A 22,221-nucleotide genomic window follows, 5' to 3' on the forward strand; every position below is an offset into this window, starting at 1 on the left:
CTCTCTCTGTCTCAAAAATAAATAAGCATTAAAAAAAATTTTTTTTTAATAAAAAAAAATATACATGAGCATTTAATGAAGCCAGAAGTTTTAGTTTTGGAATCCTGAAATCCCTCAGGTTTAGTTTTTGGAAATTTGTATTGAAATACGTCTCCGTTCTTACCCCATATGTGGTACAATGATCTTGGTATTAGTGGTGAGAGGGACTTTTTTTTTTTTTTTTAATGTTTGTTTATTTGAGAGAGAGTGAGCAGGGGAGGGGCAGCACTGACAGCAGAGAGCCCAATGCAGGGCTCGAACCCAGGAACCGCAAGATCATGACCTGAGCCAAAGTTGGATGCTTAACTGACTGAGCCACTGAGGTATTTTTGTTTTTTAAACAAAAATTCTGGGGCACCTGGGTGGCTCAGTTGAGCGTCCGACTTCAGTTCAGGACATGATCTCACAACTCGTGAGTTCGAGCCCCATGTCAGGCTCTGTGCTGACAGCTCAGAGCCTGGAGTCTGCTTCAGATTCTGTGTCTCCCTCTCTCTCTGCCTCTAACCCACTCGCATTCTGTCTCTCTCAAAAATAAATAAACGTTGAAAAAAAAATTTTTTTAAGAAAATTCTAAAGTAGAAATTTTTTTTTTTTGATCTGAAAATTTGGTCAGTAATAATGCACAAATTGGAAATACAGAGGTTTCTAATCAAAGAAGAGTTACCCATTGAGATTGAAGGCTTGTTTTCAGTTTGGGGTTTTTTTTTTTTTTTTTTTTTTTTTTTGAGATCAAAGATTCTAGGCAAATGCATGGCAAAGTGTTCCTGGATTTATAGGAGCCTGGCAAAGTGTTCCTGGATTTATAGGAGCCTATGGTGGGTTGGTATAAATGTAGTTATTCTAACATGACTTTTACAAATGCTTGTGAGGAAATCTCCAGCATTTCTACACTGCTTACCCCAAACCTAACTGGACTGTCAAAGCCCATAAGGTTCCCAGTAAGAGAAGCCTATGTCATTAGTTCTCAAATGAGATTCATACAAATGGGAAATTCACATCTGGTGCAGTAGTTTTATGCCAACCCCATTCATGTCCCCAGGTTCTGCTTGGCACTTTGAAGGCATCTTGTGTGGGTTCCCTCCACTTACCTTTGACATAAAAATCAGTGCAACACCCCACACCCACTCCCCTGCCCCAAATGTTTGCATCCATGGGAGGTGGGGTCAGCCCTTGGTAGTCTTTTGAGTAGAAGAACATTGAGGTGAGGGTGCAGGATTGTTCACTGTAGCAGAAGGGAGCAGAGCAGGCAGTGAGAAGAGACATTCCACTCTCTGAATTTCTGGACCATTTGGTTCTCTGGAATTTCCTTCCTCCCTGCCCCTCCTCAGAAAAAGTTAAATCAAGGAATCCGATTTCATTAGTGAACTCTTATCTAGCTGTATTTTTATGAATAAACAGCCTGACCTCTGCATCTGCAGGTGCACCTTTGTCACGACCTCTAGAAATGAGAGGTCCTGGGTTTCCAGTGCAGTGCATAAGCAGATGGTCAGGATAGAGTTATTGGCCAAAGCTGTGTGTTGGCGGGGAGCTCATGAGGGCTAGGGCATTTTACTTCTGTCACAAAATATTCTTTGTCCACAGAACAAAGCCAAGAATCAGTGATCAGTAAATGTGTGTAAGCATCCTCATAGTTCACCTAACAGTACCGTGTCTCGCTATGCTCATTATGTAGTGAAGAAAAGAACCTAGAACCTAGAACCTTAAATAATCTCTATACCCACCGAGGTGCTTGACTTTACAACTTCAAGATTGAGTCACATGCTCCACTGACTGAGCCTGCCAGGCTCCAGAAAACTTGCCATTTTAAAAACATGGTTCTGATCTGTAAACTTAATATTAGTAATAGAGTCCCTGGCACTTAAAGGGCCTTCAGTTTACTGGCAGGTATTTTCTGGAGCTGGTCTGCCTGAGAAGCACAGCCCACCAGGAGGTATTGAGATTTCTTTTAACCACAGATCTCCACTTCTAGGTACCACCATTAAATAATATTAACAATAGTCCTCTTAATTATTCTTAAATCCTTCTGTGTCCAGGCAGATGTTTTATTCATGGGGGTGTCAAGAAAAGGCTCAACAAGGGGCTATGGAGGTTTTTATAAATCCTGAGTTTGGAGTGTCTAAATGTAGTAATAACCCCAAAGCACCTTAAAAATGTATCCTTTTCTCTACTACCAGATTGGGATTCTTTTACATTTTTAAGCTTTTCATATGGGAATTTTGAAGCACACACAAAAATAGTATAGTGCATCCTCCAGTCATCAACACTCAGCTGTGACAATTACCAATATTTTACCAATCTCGGATCATCTTGACCTGACTGTATAATACACTCTACACATGTGGCTATTTAATTTTTTTGAGATTTTATTTTTGAGTAATCTCTACACCTAATGTGGGGCTCAAACTTGCAACCCCAAGATCAAGAGTCACACGCTCCACCGACAGACCCAGCAGGGCACCCCTTTGGCTATTTAAGTTAAAATATCAATTACTTAAATCGCACTAGCCTCATTTCAAGGGCTCAAAGCCGTATGTGACTGGTGGCTACTGTATTAGGGCAGGTAATCATGTTGGACAGTGCTGGTAACCTGTCCACCTGCTTTTTCTTATTTCTGGAGATTTTTAAAAATTTTTTTAAAGCAAATTTCAGAAATCATGTCCTTTCATCAGTACTATGCATCTGTTTTCTCATCTGACAAACTCCAAAGTTCTCTGATTGTATCCAGAATATCTTTTTACAGTCGGTTTATTCAAATCAGGATGGTATCAGGGCCACCACATTTTTTCATTTAAATTCAAGTTACTTAACATATAGTGTAGTATTGGTTTCAGGGGTAGATTCATCACTTACACTTACATAAGTGCCCTCCTTAATGCCCGTCACCCATTTAGCCCATCCCCCAAACCATCTCCCCTCCAGAAACCCTCAGTTTGTGCTCTGTAGTTAAGAGTCTCTTATGGTTTGCTTCCCTCTCTCATTTTATCTTCTTTTTCCTTCCTTTCCCCTATGTTCATGTGTTGTGTTTCTTAAATTCCATATATGAGGGAAATTATATATTTGTCTTTCTCTGACTGACTGATTTCACTTAGCATTATACTCTAGTTCCATCTATGTTGTTGTAAATGGAAAGATTTCAAATTTTTTGACTGCTAAGTAATACTCCACTGTATACACATACCACATCTTCTTTATCCATTCACCCATCGATGGACATTTGACTCTTTCCATCCTTTCGCTATTGTTGATAGTGCTGGTATAAACACTGGGGTGCATGTGCCCCTTCGAAACAGCATAGCTGTATCCCTTGGATAAGTACCTAGTAGCGCAATTGCTGGGTCAATTCAATAGGGTAGTTCTATTTTTAATTTTTTGAGGAACCTCCATACTGTTCTCCAGAGTGACTGCACCAGTTTGCATTCCCACCAACAGTGCAAAAGGATTCCACTTTCTCCGAATCCTTTCCAACATCTGTTGCTCCTTGAGTTGTTAATTTTAGCCATTCTGACAGGTATGAGATGATATCTCATTGTGGTTTTGATTTGTATTTCCCTGATGATGACTGATGTTGAACATCTCTTCATGTGTCTGTTGTAGCATCTGGATTCTTCATTGGAAAAGTGTCTGTTTATGTCTTCTGCCCATTTCTTCACTGGATTATTTGTTTTCTGGGTGTTGAATTTCTTAAATTCTTTATACACTTTGGATACTAACCCTTTATCCAATTTGTCATTTGCAAATATTTTCTTCTATTCCATCGGTTGCCTTTTAGTTTTGTTGATTGTTTCTTTCCCTGTGCAAAAGTTTTTTGTCTTGATGAGATCCCAATAGTTCATTTTTACTTTTGTTTCCCTTGCCTCCTGAGACGTGTCTAGTGAGAAGTTGCTGTGGCTGAAGTCAAAGAGGTTGCTGCCTATGTTCTCCCCTAGGATTTTGATGGTTTCCTGTCTCATATTTAGGTCTTTCATCCATTTTGAATTTATTTTTGTGTATGATGTAAGAGCGTGGTCCAGTTTCATTCTTCTGCATGTCTCAGTCCAGTTTTCCCAGCACCATTTGCTGAAGAGACTGTCTTTTTTCCATTAGATATTTCTTTCCTGCTTTGTCAAAGATTAGTTGGGCATACATTTCTGGGTCCATTTCTGGGTTCTCTATTCTGTTCTTGATCTCTGTGTCTCATTTTGTGCTACTACTATACTGTCTTGATAATTATAGCTTTATAATACAGCTTGAAGACCAGAATTATGATGCCTCCAGCTTTGGTTTTCTTTTTCATCATTACTTGGCTATTTGGGGTCTTTTGTGGTTCCATACAAATTTTAGAATTGTTTGTTCTAGCTCTGTGAAGAATCCTGGTGTTATTTTGATAGGGATTGCATTGAGTGTGTAGATTGCTTTGGGTAGTATTGGGATTTTAACAATATTTGTTATTCTAATCCATGAGCATGGAATGTTTTTTTTTTTTTTCCATTTCTTTGTGTCTCCTTCAGTTTCTTTCATAAGCTTTCTATAGTTTTCAGCATACAGCTTTTGTACCTCTTTGGTTAGGTTTATTCCCAAGTATCTTTCGGTTTTTGATGTAATTGTAAATGGGATCAATTCCTTGATTTCTCTTTCTGCTGCTCTATTATTGGTGTATAGAAATGCAGGTGATTTCTGTAGACTGATTTTATAGTCTGCAACTTTAGTGAATTAATGTATCAGCTCTTGCAGTCTTTTGGTGGAGTCTTTCGAGCTTCCCATGTAGAGTATCATGTCATCTGCAGAGTGAAAGTTTGACTTCTTGGCTGCCAATTAGATGCCTTTTATTTCTTTTTGTTGTCTGATTGCTGAGGCTAGGACTTCCAGTACTATATTGAACAACAGTGGTGAAAGTGGATATCCCTGTCATGTTCCTGACCTTAGAGGGAAAGCTCTCAGTTTTTCCCCATTCAGGATGATATTAACTGTGGGTCTTTCATATATTGCCTTTATGATCTTAAGGTATGTTCCTTCTATCCCTACTCTCTTGAGGGTTTTTATCAAGAAAGGATGTTGTATTTTGTCAAATGCTTTTTCTGCATCTATTGAGAATCATTTGTTTCTTATCCTTTCTTTTATTAATGTGGTGTGTCACTTTGATTGACTTGCAAATACTGAATCAGTCCTGCAGCCCAGGAATAAACCCCACTTGATCATGGTGTGGATAATTAATTTAATGTACTGTTGAATTTATTTTGCTAGTATCTTGTCAAGAATTTTTGCACCCAGCATCATCAGGGATATTGGCCTGTAATTCTCCTTTTCAGTGGGGTCTAAGTCTGGTTTTGGAATCAAGATAATGCCGGTTTCATAGAATGAATTTGGAAGCTTTCTTTCCATTTCTGTTTTTGGAACCGTTTAAGAATAGGTATTAACTCTGCTTTAAATGTCTGATAGAATTCCCCTGGGAAGCCATCTGGCCCAGGACTCTTGTTTGTTGGGAGATTTTAGATAACTAATTCATTTATTTTCTGGTTATGGGCCTGTTCAAATTTTCTATTTCTTCCTGTTTCAGTTTTGATAGTTTGTATGTTTCTAGGAATTTGTCCATTTCTTCCAGATTGCCCAGTTTGTTGGCATATAATTTTTCATAGTGTTCTCTTATAATTGTTTGTATTTCTGTGGAGTTGTTTGTGATCTCTCCTCTTTCACTTTTGATTTTGTCAATTTGGGTCCTTTCTCATTTTGAGAAGTCTGGCTAGGAGTTTATCAATTTTGTTAATTCTTTCTTTTTTTTTTAATTTTTAAATTAAAAAAATTTTTAAATTTATTTTTGAAGGAGAGAGAGACAGAGCATGAGCGAGGGAAGGGCAGAGAGAGAGAGGGAGACACAGAATTCGAAGCAGGCTCCAGGCTCTGAGCTGGCAGCACAGAGCCCAATATGGGACTTGAACTCATGAAATTTGAGATCATGACCTGAGCAGAAGTTGGACATTTAACCAGCTGAGCCACCTAGGTGCCCCTAAATTTTTTTTAATGTTTATTTATTTTTGAGAGAGAGACAGAGAGAGAGTACGAGCAGGGGAGAGGCAGAGAGAGAGAGAGAGAGAGGGAGACACAGAATCTGAAGCAGGCTCCAGGCTCTGAGCTGTCAGCACAGAGCCGGACCCGGGGCTTGAACTCACAAACCATGAGATCATGACCTGAGCCGAGGTCCGCCACTTAACTGACTGAGTACCCCGATTTTGTCAATTCTTTGAAAGAACCAACCAACAACCAGTTTTGTTGATCTGGTTTTCCTATTTCTATATTATTTATTTCTGCTCTAATCCTTATAATTTCCCTCCTGCTGGCTTTAGGCTTTATTTGCTGTTCTTTTTCTAGCTCCTTCAGGTGTAAGGTTAGATTGTGTATTTGGGACCTTTCTCACTTTTTGAGATAGGCCTGAATTGCAATATACTTTCTTCTTAGGATTGTATCTGCTGCATTCCAAAGGGTTTGGATTGTCGTGTTTTCATTTTCATTGGTTTCCATGTACTTTTATTCTTGAATTTCCTGGTTAACCCATTCACTCTTTAGTAAGATGTTATTGAACCTCCATGTATTTGAGGGCTTTCAAAATTTTTTCTTGTGGTTGACTTCAAGTTCATAGTATTGTGATCTAATAATATGAATGGTATGATCTCAATCTTTTTGTACCTGTTTAGGACTGGCTTGTGATCCAGTATGTGATCTATTCTGGAGAATGTTTCATGTGCACTCGAGAAGAATGTGTATTCTGCTGTTTCAGGATGAAATGTTATGAATATATCTATGAAGTCTCTCCAGCCCTGTGTGTCATCCAAAGCCAGTTTCCTTGTTGATTTTCTGCTTAGATGATCTGTCCATTGTTGTAAGTGGGGTGTTGAAGTCCCCTACTATTATTGTATTATTATCAACTAGTTTCTTCATGTTTGTGATCAATTGATTTATATATGTGGTTTCTCCCACTTTGGGGGCATAAATATTTACAGTTGTTAGATCTTCTTGATGAATAGACCCCTTAGTTATGATATAATGCCCTTCTTCATCTCTTGTTATAGTCTTTGTTTTAGAATCTAGTTTGTCTGATATAAGTATGGCTACTCTGGCTTTCCTTTGACATCCATTAGCATGATAGATGGTTCTCCATCCCCTCACTTTCAATCTGCAGGTGTCTTTAGGTCTAAACTGAGTCTCTTGTAGGCAGCAAATAGATGGATTTTTTTTAATCCATTCTGATACACGTGTCTTTTGAAAAAAATTTTTTTTTTAACATTTATTTATTTTTGAGACAGAGAGAGAGCATGAACGGGGGAGGGGCAGAGAGAGAGGGAGACACAGAATCTGAAACGGGCTCCAGGCTCTGAGCTGTCAGCACAGAGCCCGACGCGGGGCTCGAACTCACGGACCGCGAGATCATGACCTGAGCCGAAGTCGGGACACCCAACCGACTGAGCCACCCAGGCGCCCCCACGTGTCTTTTGATTGGAGCATTTAGTCCATTACATTCAAAGTGATTATTGAAAGATATGAATTTAGTGCCATTGTGTTGCTTGCAGAGTTGGTGGTTTTGGTGATGTTCTCTGGTCCTTTGTAGCTTTTTCGCTTTGGTCTTTTTTTTTTTTTTCCTTCCACTCAGAGAGTCCCCCTTAAAATTTCTTACTGATTTAGTGGTCACAAACTCCTTTAGCCTTTGTTTGGGAAAATTATTTATCTCTCCTTCTATTCTGAATGACAGCCTTACTGGATAAAGGATTCTCGGTTGCATATTTTTCCTATCAGCACATTGAATATTCCCTGCCACTCCCTTCTGGCCTTCCAAGTTTCTGTGGACAAGTCTTCTGCTAACCTTATGTGTCTACCCTTCTAGGTTAAGGACTTTTTGTCCCTAGCTGCTTTCAGAATTCTCATTTTATCTTTGTATTTTGTAAGTTTCACTATGATAATGTCATGGTGTTGACTTGTTTTTGATTTTGAGGGGAGTTCTCTGTGCCTCTTGGACTTGAATGCCTGTGTCCTTCCCCAGATTAGGGAAGTTCTCAGTTATAATTTGTTCAGATTAAACTTCTACCCCCTCTTCCTGCTGTTCTGGGACTTCTGTGATATGGATATTGTTTCATTTTATAGAATCACTAAGTTCCCTAAGCCTACCTTCACGATCTAACAGCTTTCTTTCCCTCTTCAGCTTTATTATTTTCCATTTTTATCTCCTATATCATATATTCTCTCCTCTGCTTTTTCAGTCCTTGTTATGACTGTATCCAGTTGGTTTTGCATCTCAGTTATAGCATTTTTTTTATTTCAACCTGACTTTAGTTTGTAGGTCTTTGATCCTTGAAGCAAGGAATTCTCTGGTGTCTTTGGTGCTTTTTTCAGGCCCAGCTAGTTGTCTCCATGACTGTTGTTCTAAATTTCTGTTCAGATAGCAAGTCCCTTGCTGGGGTTTCTTTTGACCTTTCTTTTGGGGAAAATTCCTCCTTCTTGTCATTTTTGCTAAGTTTCTGTCTTTTGTGTGTTTTGAAAGCTTGTTATGTATCCTGCACCTGAGAATAATGCTGTATTAGAAAGGGGTCATACACTGCCCAGGGCCTGACACTTCAGGAAGTGTTTCTGGTATATGCTGTGTGCACTCTGTTGTTGCATTTTGGGTGCTCTTTCCCATTGGTCTTCCTCTGCAGAGCTCCTCCTTGCTTGGAGTGGGGAGTGTTTGGACCTTTACTTAGGTATGCTTTGATTCTTTGTTAGAATAAGCGGGGGGGGGGGGGGGGGGGGGGGGGGGGAGGGGAGGAAAGCCTGATCCCAACAAGAGAAAAGGAAAGGGAATAAAGAAAAACAAATAGAGAATCAAAAACAAGTAAGACTGATTCCAAAGAAAAAGGGGAGGGGAGGAGGGGAGAAAGAAAATCAAAATTCAAGCCTGATCCAGAAAAGAAAGAAAAGGAAATGAAACAAACAAACAAGAAACCCTGAGCCTGATTCCAAAAGAAAAAAAAGAAGAAAGAAAAAAAGTAAGCCCAGGGGCTCCTGGGTGGCTCAGTAGGTTGAGCGTCTGACTTTGGCTCAGGTCATGATCTCATACTCAGTGAGTTCGAGCCCCGCATCAGGCTCTGTGCTGACAGCTCAGCCTGGAGCCTGTTTCAGATTCTGTGTCTCCCTCTCTCTCTCTGACCCTCCCCTGTTCAAGCTCTGTCTCTCTCTGTCTCAAAAAATAAATAAATAAACAAACAAACAAACAAACATACATTGAAAAGAATTCTGTGTGTGTGTCTCTCTGCCCCTCCCCCACTCACACACTCTGCCTCTCTCTCTCTCTCTCTCAAAAATAAACATTTAAAAAAAAAAAAAAAGGAAAAAAGTAAGCCTGGTCCTATTTCCACCAGAACTGCAGGTGTCATTTTGAAGCACTTGATTTTCAGTACACTTGGTGCATGCAGGGTGCTGGCCATGCTGGTCTGATGTAGGAGAGTCCCACTGCGTTGGCTCAGCGTCAGTTTTGGCCCAGTAAATAAGCAGTTGCCGGGCCCAGGGGGATGGAGTTTGGTGTAAGCAGGGCCCACCTCCACTGGGGGCCGCTTTGCTGCCCTCCGAAGTCCCACCCTGCTGGTGTTGGGGGTAAATGGCGCCACCCCAATCTCATCCCTGGACAGAGGATCTCACAGCCTCCGCTGTTTAGGCAGCCCTCACAGAATAGCAAGGGCAGTCAGCTTGCCCTGCGCCACAGCTCTCCTGCTTTTTTTCTTTGGCGTGACTGGCATTCAGAACTCAAAGTCTTAAAGGACCCAGCACCACACGGATCCACTCCCCTCTTCTGGTGTAGAACCTCTCCATGCTCTGCCTGACGTCCTTTGTCCCTGAATAATAGTACCATGTCTGCTGCCTGCACAGTGCATAGAATCTATGATGTAGCACCACTAAAATCAGCAAAGGTTAGGGGCATCTGGGTGGCTGAGTCGGTTGAGTGACTGACTTCGGCCTAGGTCATGATCTTGCCGTTCCTGAGTTCAAGCCCCGCATCAGGCTCTGTGCTGACAGCTCAGAGCCTGGAGCCTGCTTTGGATTCTGTCTCCCTCCCTCTCTCCATCCCTCTCTCTCTCTCTCAAAAATAAATAAACATTTTAAAAATAATAAATAATAATTAATTAAAATCAGCAAAGGTTAAATTTCCTCAGGGTGTGCCCCTGTCCCCTGCAATGAAAGGCCTTTTGCTGCCGCCTGCAGGGTCTTTTGTCCTTGAGGATAAGTATGCTACAAGTATGCCAGGAAAGGAAATGTTCTTTCCCAGTGTGCCCCAAAATCACTACCCCATGCTGTGCACTCTGGGGGCCAGCTCCCTCTCCCTAAGAGCACGCACCACAGCTCCACTCTGAAGAAAGGTGCACACTTCCAAAACCTCAGAATGTGAGCTCCAAACACTGTTTGCAAAAAAAAAAAAAACAAACCTGTGACTGTCAGTACTTCTTGCTCCCCAGTCTGTGGTCCACAGAGGTTTTCCTGCACTCTCTTAGCCCCTCTCTCTTTCTCCATTTTGTCTCTCCAGGGAAAGGGTTTCCTCCCTCTCCACCGCACCAATTTTTCCTCTCCCCCATTTCACTTCCATGCACCTCACACCTGCCATACTGTCTCCCTCCAGCTGTGGAGATCCTTCTGCCAAGTCTGCAGATTGATTTCCTGGGTGTTCCAATTGATCTGACCTGAATACAACTGTGATTGAGGGACAAGGAAAGCCCCGGATTCCCCTACTTCTCCACCATCTTAACTCTTCCCCCCATATTGTTTTTGAAGTATATATCACTTTGGTTTTTGTTCATCCCCCTCTCCTTTCTCCTTTTTATTTTCTTTTTAATTCCATTGACTTAGTGGAGATAGTAAGTCATTTGTCCTTAAAATGTTCTCCATTATGTATTTGGCTGATATCGTGTCTTTGTGTTTAACTTGTTGATCCCTGTATTTCCTGTTAAAAGTAGCTAGTCTAGAAGCTTGACTAGATTCAGGCTTCATGTCATAAATTCGCTCTTAAACTAACAGAGATGTTTTAACTGGATTTAGGATTCTAAGTTGATGGTTATTTTTTCTTGGCACAGTGAGGGTACTGTTCTGCTCTTGTGTGACATCCATTATTGCTGTCAGAACTGGGTCGTCGCTTGTTTTTCCTTTCTGGATGATTTTTGTTTTCCCCTGGCTGCTCTTAAGATGGTGGGCAAAAAATTAAACACCGAAGAAGAAAAAAATTACAATGAATCTAGGTGTGGATTTCTTTTTATTCATCCAGCTTGGGATTTATTGTGCTTTCAGAATCTAAAGGTTAGTGTCATTTACTAATACTAGGAAATTTGTAGCTAGTTTCTCATCAAACGGTGCTAACAAAGTTCTAATCTGGTTAGAACTTTGCATTGAGTTTCTTTCTGACTTCATGAGTATATTTTTCCTTTCCAGAAGTTATATTAGCTTTCTTAAATTGCTTGACCATCTTTATAGCATCTTACTCCATATTCATCTGAGTTTCTCTTAATTTAACAGTTTTTTATATTCCCTGTCTAAAAAGTTGAATATCTGAAGTAGTATTTTTTGCCTTTACTTCCTGCTGTGTTTTTGGCTGCTTTTCTTTCATGGTACATTGTGTATTTGCATTTATAACATTTTAAAGTGTGGCTTTCTCAATTTACTTAGAACTTTATGTGAGGGAACTTTTTGAGGCTTGGCTTGAAGTTGAGTTTTCCAGAGATAAGTCCATTTGCTCATACTAATTGCAATTAGTGTGGCAATGCCACCTAGGACCCTCTTGAATTGAAATTATGCTTTTTAAAAAAATTGTTTAATGTTTATTTATTTTTGAGAGAGAGAGAGAGAGAATACGAGCAGAGAGGGGCAGAGAGAGAGAGAGGGAAACACAGAACTCAAAGCAAGCTCTGGGCTCCAGGCTCCACCCTGTCAGCACAGAGCCCGACACAGGGCTCAAACTCACAAACTGTGAGATCATGACCTGAGCTGAAGTCGGATACTTAACTGACTGAGCCACCCAGGCGCCCTCGAAATGAAATCATTCTTGATGTTTTCTGGACTACACGAAGAATGTGAATTTGGACTAAAGCCTAAGATTTGCTTTTGCTACTGAATCTGATGCCAGGGTCTAGACAGGTGCACATCCTCAATGTCCCTTTCTGCATGGAAGTTTTTTTCTTTTCCTTAAAAGTTTTAATTATGGACTTTCAAACATACTCAGGAGTCAAGAGTGCTATGATAAAATCTCCCTGTACTCATCACCCAGCTTCAGTGATTACCACTGCTTGCCATTCTTATAATGTCTGTTCCTCCCTTTGTATATTATTACTGAGTTTTATTTTCCTGTTAGAACAAATATCAGACATCATATCATTTTACCCATAATTTGAGTTGTCTCTCTAATAAGAGAAAAGGACGTGTAGGGCGCCTGGGTGGCTTAGTTGGTTAAGCATCCAGCTCTTCTTTTCAGCTCAGGTCATGATCTCACGGTTGGTGGGATCAATCCCTGCATCGGGCCCTGTCCCGACAGCACTGATCCTGCTTGGGATTTTCTCCCTCCTCTCTCTGACCCTCCCCTGCTCATGTTCCCTTGCTCGCTCTCTCTGTCTCTCAAAATAAATAAACATTAAAGAAATAATAATAATAATGGGGCACCTGGGTGGCATAGTTGGTTAAGCATCCAACTCTTGGTTTCAGTTTAGGTCATGACCTCACAGTTGATGACTTCAAGCCCTGCATCAGGCTCTGTGCTAACAGTGCAGGGAGTGCTGATTCCCTCTCTCTCTGCTTCTTTCTGCCTCTCTCTCTCTCCAAATAAATAAATGAACTTTAAAAATTTTAAATAATAATAATAAAGTAAAAGGAAAGGACAGCATGAGGATATAACTACCTAACCCGGTTTGGGGCTAAACGAGGAAGGGAGAGCTGTTACAGATCAAGAGACTAAGGAGGCAATCCATTAATAAAAATAAATGTTTAACAGAAGTTTTTAGCATTGTCACAATACCGTTATCACACTCCCTAAATGAACATTTCTTGATATTTTCAGTGGTCTTTGGCTACAAGTAGTTGCACAGGTTGGGTCTATCACTCCTTGCAGCAAGGCAGAATGCACAGCATTGTGCACCGGGGGACCTCTCAGTCCAAGGGTGTTAGACCTCCAGGATGTGAGCTCGTGGCAGGTGCTCTTGGTGGAGGGTTCCGGATTAGATGTTGTCAGGAAGTGAGGGCAATTCTGCCATCGAATTTATTAGTCAAGCTTACCAAGAAGGAGGGAAAATAAACCAGGGTGAAGCTGTAATTGATAAGGAAGCAGCGTTGTTCATTTTGGCCAGAAAGGGGGGACGCTGAGTCATTTCTGAGGCCTAGATAATGTTCTGTGTTCAGACATGACTACAGAACAGCCCTGTTGTGTCTTCGTATGCCGTGGTCAGAGTGGCCGTGTCTGCTGTTGCTGTTCATGCTGTTCATGACGTCATGCTGTCATGCTGTTCATGACGTCGTTCATGTTCAATAGGAGAACACACAGGCCTCGCTGATGGTCCCAGGGCTGCTCCTGGATGTCAGGGGCTGCTTTTCTCTTTGCCAGTATCATCTAATACCCAGTCTGTGTTCAGTTCCCTCGGAATGTCTCAAAGTGTGTTTCTGCAGTTGGTGTTACTGGAATCGAGATGGAAGGTCCACATGCTTCTGTGAGCTGTTACAAGTCCTTCCTGTCTGTCCCCCAGACTAGGTTTGGCTGCTTGTATCTTCGTGATATCATCTTATATCTTCATGATGTTAACATGTCCCCTCAGACTCTTTCTTCTGTAAACTGCTAATTAGATGAAAGGATTTGTCAGTGTTTTTGTTTTTTGGTTGTTTTTTTTTTTTTTTTGGCAAAAGCACTTTATAGATGGTGCTGTTTCTTTTTACATCATATCAGAACTTACCTGCTATCCAGACATCATCTTTGTGATGTTAAGATTTATCACTTGGTTCCAGTGTCAGGTTGATCCTTCCTTGATAAAGGTTCCCAGCTTATCTATACAGTCTCCAATTATCCCCCTAGTTAATAAGACTCCTCATTAATTACAAAAGGAGAAAATGGTAACTTCATAGAAAAACCTGTGGCATGCCACCTTAACCAACTGACCATAGTTCTCACCTATAATGAGACAGACTGGCACCTAAGGCCTCCTAAGGTGGCACGCTGAGGAGGACACTCATCAGTCAGGTAGTCCTTCATCCAAAACTGAACTTCCTGGGGCACCTGGGTGGCTCAGTTGGTTGAGCGTCCGACTTCAGCTCAGGTCATGATCTCACAGCTCATGAGTTCGAGACCCGCGTCAGGCTCTGTGCTGACAGCTCAGAGCCTGGAGCCTGTTTCAGATTCTGTGTCTCCCTCTCTCTCTGCCCCAACCCACTCGCATTCTGTTTCTGTCTCTCTCAAAAATAAATAAACAGGGGCGCCTGGGTGGCGCAGTCAGTTAAGCGTCCGACTTCAGCCAGGTCACGATCTCGCGGTCCGTGAGTTCGAGCCCCGCGTCAGGCTCTGGGCTGATGGCTCAGAGCCTGGAGCTTGCTTCCGATTCTGTGTCTCCCTCTCTCTCTGCCCCTCCCCCGTTCATGCTCTGTCTCTCTCTGTCCCAAAAATAAATAAACGTTGAAAAAAAAAATTTAAAAAAAAATAAATAAATAAATAAATAAACAAACATCAAAAATTAAAAACAAAAAACAAAAACAAAAAAAACCTGAACTTCCTGAATCTAATCATGAGAAAACATCAGAAAAGCCAAAACTGAGGTGGAATCCGTCAAACATCGGACCTGGACTCTTTGTATCTTAAAAGATGAAGAAAGGCTGAGGGATGGGTCCCGATTAAAGAAGCATAAAGAACCATGGTTTGAGGGCATGATGCCGGATGGGAAATTTAAAAAGCGATTGCTGGAGGGGCACCTAGCTGGCTCAGTCAGTTGAGCGGCCAACTCTTGATTTCAGCCCAGCTCATGATCTCACAGTTCATGAGATCAAGCCCCACTGCGGTGTGCCTGCTTTGGATTCTCTGTCGCCCTCTCTCTCTGTGCCCCTCCCCCCAGTAAATAAATACACTTTAAAAAAGGTGATTGCTGGAGCACCTGGGTGGCTATCAATTAAGCGTCCGGCCTAGGCTCCGGTCATGAGCTCACGGTTCGTGAGTTCAAGCCCCACGTTGGGCTTTGTGCTGACAGCTCAGAGCCTGAAGCCGGCTTTGGATTCTGTGTCTTCTTCTCTGTCTCTGCCCTACCCCTGCTTGCACTCTGTCTCTGTCTCTCAAAAATGAATAAACGTTAAAAAAACTGAACAACAAAAAAAAATGATTGCTATAAAGGATATTACTGGACCAGTTAGTGATATTCTGCATAGAGAGTGTATAATATTAAATCCATGTTTAAATGTTCCTGATTTTGATCACTGCGGTTATGTTAGAGAATGTCCAAGTTCCTGGGCCACTCTGAAGTATGTAGGAGAAAAGGGTCATGGAATCTGATATTTCTTCTCAAATAGATTCTTCTCAATAACATTCTTGCTGAAGCACAGAGGAAATCGGGGGGGGGGGGGGGCGGGGGAGAGAAGACAAATTTTAATGGCAAAGAATCTGTGGAAGTCTATCATATTCACACAGATCTTTCTTCCTTTTAGTTTTAACATATTTTCAAAATTGAAAACTATAAGTAAACATCCCCATTCTCTTTTCCCCTAATAATTGAGTAACCACTGATTGTTATTGCTTAGATTCATTAATTTACTATTGGTTGCAAAAGGTGACTTTCTGACTCTAGCATTTTCTTTATAATAAACAAAGCTTATAAAGTGTGTACAATTCTTGTATAAAGAAGAACTCTTCCCCATCACAACAACTTAGCAGTCGTAAACTATTGTTCATAAAGGAGAGAGAGACACATGCTTGATTCTTGCCTCTCATGAATTTTCAGAATTATGACTTGATATCCTGGCCTTTTCCAATACTGACCATTAAGGTTTTTTTTAAATATCATTATGAACTCATGATTTTGTTTTACATTTGATGATTTCAATTGACTGCAGTCATTATTTATTAACTTGTTCTTTTCTTTTTTAAGATTTTATTTTTTTGAGTCATCTGTACACCCAGCATGGGGCTCAAACTCACAACCCTGAGATCAAGAGTCACACGCTCTTCTGACTGAGCCAGCCGGGGGCCCCTAAATTATTCCATCTTAAGCCAAGGAGAGCTCCTTTAAGTTTTCTCCTGTGTATTTTTGACACAACCCCATTAGCCTTTGCTGGGATTCTTACTTTCTGCTATAAGATATTCCAGACTTGGGGCACCTGGGTGGCTCAGTCGGTTAAGCGTCCGACTTCAGCTCAGGTCATGATCTCGCAGTTTGTGAGTTCGAGCCCTGCATCAGGCTCCATGCTGACAGCTCAGAGCCTGGAGCCTGCTTCAGATTCTTTGTCTCTCTCTCTCTCTCTCTGCCCCTTCCCCATTCACACTCTGTCTCTCCCTCTCTATCTCAAATAGATAAATAAATAAACATTAAAAAAAATAACTTATTAAAAAAGATGTTCCAGAGTCACCTTGAACACTTCACGTTCTGCACTGGACTCAGCTATTTCTCAAATGAGCCTTGGTTTCTTTCATGGGCAAGTGACATTTAGAGGCATTCTGGAACTAGTGGGGGCTCATTGCTCCTTGCAATGCCTATTGGCCCTAGACATTTTTAGGAGTTTGGCCCAGAAAAAAGTTTAAAAAGAAAAAGAACATATTAGATTTCTAATTCCTAGTTGTTCTTGGATAGGGAGATAAAATCTTAAGGTGAACTGTACTGTCTGTGTGGGTGTGTGGTCCCTCTGAAGCTAGTATGAGGAAGCTTCTAGGTTATAAACGTTGAATATCTGTCAAGCCTAGACTTTCATGGCTTCTGTCTTCTCTAGTTCGGCTTGCTCAGAACCCTGTCTGGTGACGAGGGAGACACACAAGAGGAAGAATGGCTGCAGGATTGCTGACCACCTGGTCACAGGTATATAGGAAATTATTCTGTTTCAAAGAAAAAAATGCTGTTTCCAAAGGATACGTGTATTGCCCACAACCCACAGCTTCCAGCGGGCTGGCCTCAGGCTTTCCCAGTTCTTTGGGCGTCTCAGAACGAGAGAAAGAATGATTTTGGAAAGGCTTCTATTTCTACAACATTTGTAAATTTTTTGTTTTTTTCCAGATATTCCTCCAGGTTGAGTATTCGTTCCATATTCTGCAGGGTGCTTATGAAGGAAAAGAGATATTTCACTAGGAAAATCATTCATTCATTTTCCAAGTATTTTTCTCCTCCTGCAGTATGGTCAGTCTGTACTGGATCTTGACTAAGACTGGAAGGGTCCTCACAACCTACTGGGTGGAAATATCAGGTCAACTATGTGTTAGAAAAGCTGCCAAAAGCTTGAGTTTGGATGAGGTGGTCCAGGCAAGGAGAGCAAAAGAGGAGAGTTCCAAGAACCGAGCCTTGGGGTCGATAACAAGAGACCTTCAGAGCACAACTGCACTTCCCAAGCAGTGCGCTGGTCTCCTTTCCCGGTCCTGGCAGCCTCCCCCACCATTCTTTTGCTACATAATTAGAAATGGGCCTTGGCTGAGCCCGAATGTGTGCGATGTTTCAGGATTCAGTGACCTTTGAGGAAGTGGCGGTGGATTTCTCCCAGGAGGAGTGGGCACTTCTGGACCCTACTCAGAAAATCCTATACAGAGACGTGATGCTGGAGAACTACAGGAACCTGGCCTCTGTGGGTGAGACTGGCCTCCTTCCTTCATTTTTCCATTTCTTCATGCAGCAGGTAGTCCTTCATCACACACCGTGTTCTGGGTTTTGTGAAAAGAATGGCAATACACAGTCAACGCGAAATGAGTGGTCCCTGCTCTTGTGGGAATCTCGTGGCTTCCAGTAAAAATGCATTGATTTCATTTTCAGTATTATTACAACATTTAGGTAATTGCAGTGTGTATTTGTTCTTGGGTTTGGGTGTCAAGGGTCTGTTCCATGTGGACAGGGCATTGTGTAGGTGTTTGTTTGGGGGAGCTTGTGGAAAAGTTTGGATCTGATTCCTTTGTCACTCCTGAAGTGGTACTTGCCTGGCTTCAGAATCCTTTAGTATCAAAGTATTGGAACCACTTTTGTGGACAGACTTCTTGTCTCCTTCACAGTCCTCCCACCTCACGTGTCTTTCTCTACGAGCAGGGTACCCTCTCTGCAAGCACAGTCTGATCACTGAGGTGGGGCAGGAAGCACTGAGCACAGAGGAGAGAGGAATGCTCCAAGGTGCCTGTATAGGTGAGTCCCAGGCAGAAGGGAGTCGTTGTGTGGAGCAACCATAGCTGATGTGGGATGGTCCTTTTAGGAATGTCGATTTGTGTTGACAACACTGAGGCCGTTATTTGAACTTTCCCTCCTTGACCATCTCTCCCCTCATTCACATCTTCGTGTGGTCTCAGAGGAAAAAAAAAAACTGGGTTTTTTTTCTTCTTTTTTTTAATATTTCTTTTTGAGAGAGCATAAGCAGGGGAGGGGGCCAGAGAGAGAAGGAGAGAGAGAGGATCCAAAGCGGGGCTTCGGGGCTCAAACTCATGAACCGTGAGATCATGACCTGTACCAGAGTCAGACAGTCAACCAACTAAGCCACCCAGGCGCCCTGAGAAAAATACTGTTTTAATTCCTCTGTAAATTTTACTTTTCTTTGCATACTTTTTGTGCCATTCTCCCTACTTTGCTTTCCAGATAATACACTCTCCTATTGTCTCAAACCTCCAGAATCCTTTCTAAGTAAAACACTTCCCATTCCATTGCTCATTCCTATCAATGGCATCTTCTCAAAGAGCCACGTTCCTAGAATAATTTCTCTGGTCATGGGTTACATCTTCTGTTTCACATTTCCTCTCTATATTTAGTGTTATTGAAAACACATCCATGGGGCACCTGTGTCCTTTCTTCTGTTATCCCTATTTTTTTATCCCAATAGTTATAAAAATTTTCAATTTCAGGCTTGGATATTCAACTGAAATCAAAAGATGCATTTCCTGTACAGAATGTTCCTAGAGAAAAAACTTGCAATGACATAAGGACGGTAAGATTCACTAGGAATGATTCCTGGTCTTTTACAGGAGGAGAAGTCTGTGAATGTCATGGAGTTAAAGCACTAGCTTCCAAATGAGGAGAGACAGTGAGGCAGGTGGCATTCACTCACCATAAAGCTGTCTTGGGAAAGTATTCCTGAATCTCATAAAATTAGAGGAATCTCTAAACTTGGCTCAACATTTGCTGTTTCACAGAGAATGCCAAAAAGTAAACATTTATTTAAATATGATTCCATTGTGAAGTATTTAATACATAATTAATTCAGTCTTTACTCATTATTGGCAAAACTCCGTATTTAGGATGTCCTTTATTAGGGATGATGGAGTCCTGGGTTGGAGCTGATACAACTTGAAAGAATAGAGCAAAAAAAATTCACGTACATGCACTGAAAAATAGTAAAAATGTCAGTCGTAATCGTGTGTTTCCTGTGTATGGCCAAATCCACTTGGAAGAGAATTCCCATGAATGTAAAGAAAGTGAGGAAATCTTTACTTACTTACTCCTTGTTCAGCAGGTACCAACTCCACTTACTCCTTGTTCAGCAGGTACCAACTCAACCCAGCAAGAAACCCTTGGAATTTGATCGTTGTGGAAAATTCTTCAGAAAGAACTGTCACTTGATGTGTACAAGACATTGCAAGGGAGAGAAATGCCACAAATATAAGGATAATGGGAAAGACCTTGGCCACCCCTCAGTTCCTAGGAGTCATGTAAGTACTCACAGTGGAGAGAAGACCTTTGAGTTTAAGGATTGTGGCAAAGCTTTCAATCAAGAGTCCTCCCTTAGGAAACACTTAAGGACTGTCACAGGAGAGAAACCTCACGAGTGTAACCAGTGTCTTTTGTCCCTCAGCATACACTCTTCCTTTCCAGTATATGACCAGATACCTACTGGAGAGAAGCTCTGTGAATGCAGCGATTATAGAGAAAGAGCTTTGCTTAGCACCCACCAAAAACTGTGTACTGTGGAGGAAAGCTCAGAACGTAATGAGCGTGGGAAAGTGTTCGCTGGCCCCTTGTCCCTTCAGAAATGTGTGAGACCTCACACTGGAGAGAAGCCTTATGAATGCAGTGACTGTGGGAAAGCCTTCATTTTTCAGTCTTCCCTTAAAAAACATGTGAGATCTCACACTGGAGAGAAACCTTATGAGTGTAATCACTGCGGAAAGTCCTTCAGCCAGAGCTCCCATCTTAACGTGCACAGGAGGACTCACACTGGAGAGAAACCCTATGACTGTAAGGAATGTGGCAAGGCTTTCACTGTTCCTTCATCCCTTCAGAAGCACATGAGAACCCACACCGGAGAGAAACCCTACGAATGCAGTGACTGTGGGAAGGCCTTCATTGATCAGTCATCCCTTAAGAAACATACACGATCTCACACTGGAGAGAAACCTTACGAGTGTAGTCAGTGTGGAAAATCCTTCAGCACGGGCTCTTACCTCATTGTGCACAAGAGAACTCACACTGGAGAGAAAACCTATGAGTGTAAAGAATGTGGGAAGGCCTTTAGGAATTCCTCTTGCCTGAGGGTGCATGTGAGAACTCACACAGGAGAGAAGCCCTATAAATGTACTCAGTGTGGAAAAGCATTCAGCACCAGCACTAACCTTATAATGCACAAGCGAATACACACTGGGCCGAAAGTATGAATGAAATAATTACAGGAAAGCCTTTACTGATCCTTGACACTTCATTCCTCATTGTAGAAGTCACACTGGAGAGCAGCCCTGTTGTGACCAATGTAGAAAGCCTCCAGGCACAATTCCTGACTTCCTGGGACCAATCTTACAAATGTTATGGGTCTGTGATTGTCTTTTATCAGCGAGTGTTTCATCCTGAAAGAGCAACACCATGTTAACTGTTAAGTATTAAAGGTTATAGGGTGCTCTATAGTCCCCTTAATCTACGTCACAAAAGTGTTGATAATGTTTTCACCGTAATTTACTACTAAATGTTTTCCAGTCCTCATCAAGATGTCTTGGACCTATAGTTTATTTAGAAATGTATTTTTTAATGTGAAGACTCCATGCATATGTTATTTTTGATAGATTTCTAACTTAATTGCATTATACACAAAATGCATGGTCTTCATGATACAGATTCTGTATGACATAGATTCAAACAGAAAATTGTTGGAGACTTTCTGTGTGGGCTAATGTGTCAGATACAATGAGTTGCTATCCCCAGATCTATCCCACCCTTCTTTTCCTAAAGTAACAAATTATATAATTGTATTCAAGTTGGCAGTGTGGACAGTTTTTTAAGGACTCATCTCCCAACTTCTTTGCCACTTTGCCCATAAGCCCATAGTTCTGGCCTGTGAGAAATAGAGGTCACTGCTTGTGGGTTCTAGAAAAGCTCATGGAAATGGGAATGTCTCATCTGGAATTTTCTCTCTACCATTTGCCCTCTATTCTATCTCTTCTTCTTTCCTAGAAGATAGACCAAGAGGATGACAGTCAGAGGCTACTGATGATGTCAGGGATATATACAGTATTATTTGTCTGTACTAACCCTGGATTGCCTATTTCTGGACTTCCTGTAACACAAGAAAAAATAAATTCCTAACTGGTTTAAACCACTCTGGAGGGAAGATTCTGTTAAAACGGATTTCAGTTAACTAATAAATTTCAATTTTTCTTAAGGTGTATTTCGTTTTGAGAGAGAGAGACAGAGACAGAGTGCAAGCAGGGAGGGGAAGAGAGAGAGGGAGACACATCATCTGAAGCAGGTTCCAGGCTATGAGCTGTCAGCACAGAGCCCAATGTGGGGCTTGAACCCACGAGATCATAACTACGAGATCATGACCTGAGCCAAAGTTGGACACTTAACCAACTGAGCCACCCAGGTGCCCCTAACTAATACATTTCATGTGTAGTCAAGTTTTATGAATCCTTTAAGTGTGGTTGGAAACACCACCTCTTCTGTAATTATTTGGTATAATTGACTGTCAGTGCATCTGTTGGATGAATCTTAACTGTGTTTTTAAAATTTGTGTCATTACAAACCTTTGTCCTTTATTGAGAGAGGTATGTTAAAATGCATCACTATCACTGTGGATAGTAAGGTGGTTGTTGTT

General features: G+C 41.5%; 1 protein-coding gene across 1 annotated transcript in view; it reads left to right on the plus strand.

Moving 5' to 3' along the window:
• LOC115503292 (zinc finger protein 177-like) overlaps positions 1-21,723 on the plus strand; it is a 32,900-nt gene extending 11,177 nt beyond the window's left edge. Inside the window, exons 2-6 of the mRNA XM_030299428.1 lie at positions 16,954-17,039; positions 17,671-17,797; positions 18,246-18,338; positions 19,046-19,128; positions 19,682-21,723. Coding sequence (XP_030155288.1) covers positions 17,007-17,039; positions 17,671-17,797; positions 18,246-18,338; positions 19,046-19,128; positions 19,682-20,791 — 1,446 coding nt within the window. The 5' untranslated portion in view covers positions 16,954-17,006 and the 3' untranslated portion in view covers positions 20,792-21,723. The remainder of the gene's footprint in view (positions 1-16,953; positions 17,040-17,670; positions 17,798-18,245; positions 18,339-19,045; positions 19,129-19,681) is intronic.
• The last annotated feature ends 498 nt before the right edge of the window (positions 21,724-22,221 follow it).

The sequence above is a fragment of the Lynx canadensis genome, chromosome A2, assembly GCF_007474595.2.
Source record: "Lynx canadensis isolate LIC74 chromosome A2, mLynCan4.pri.v2, whole genome shotgun sequence".
Taxonomy (NCBI): domain Eukaryota; kingdom Metazoa; phylum Chordata; class Mammalia; order Carnivora; family Felidae; genus Lynx; species Lynx canadensis.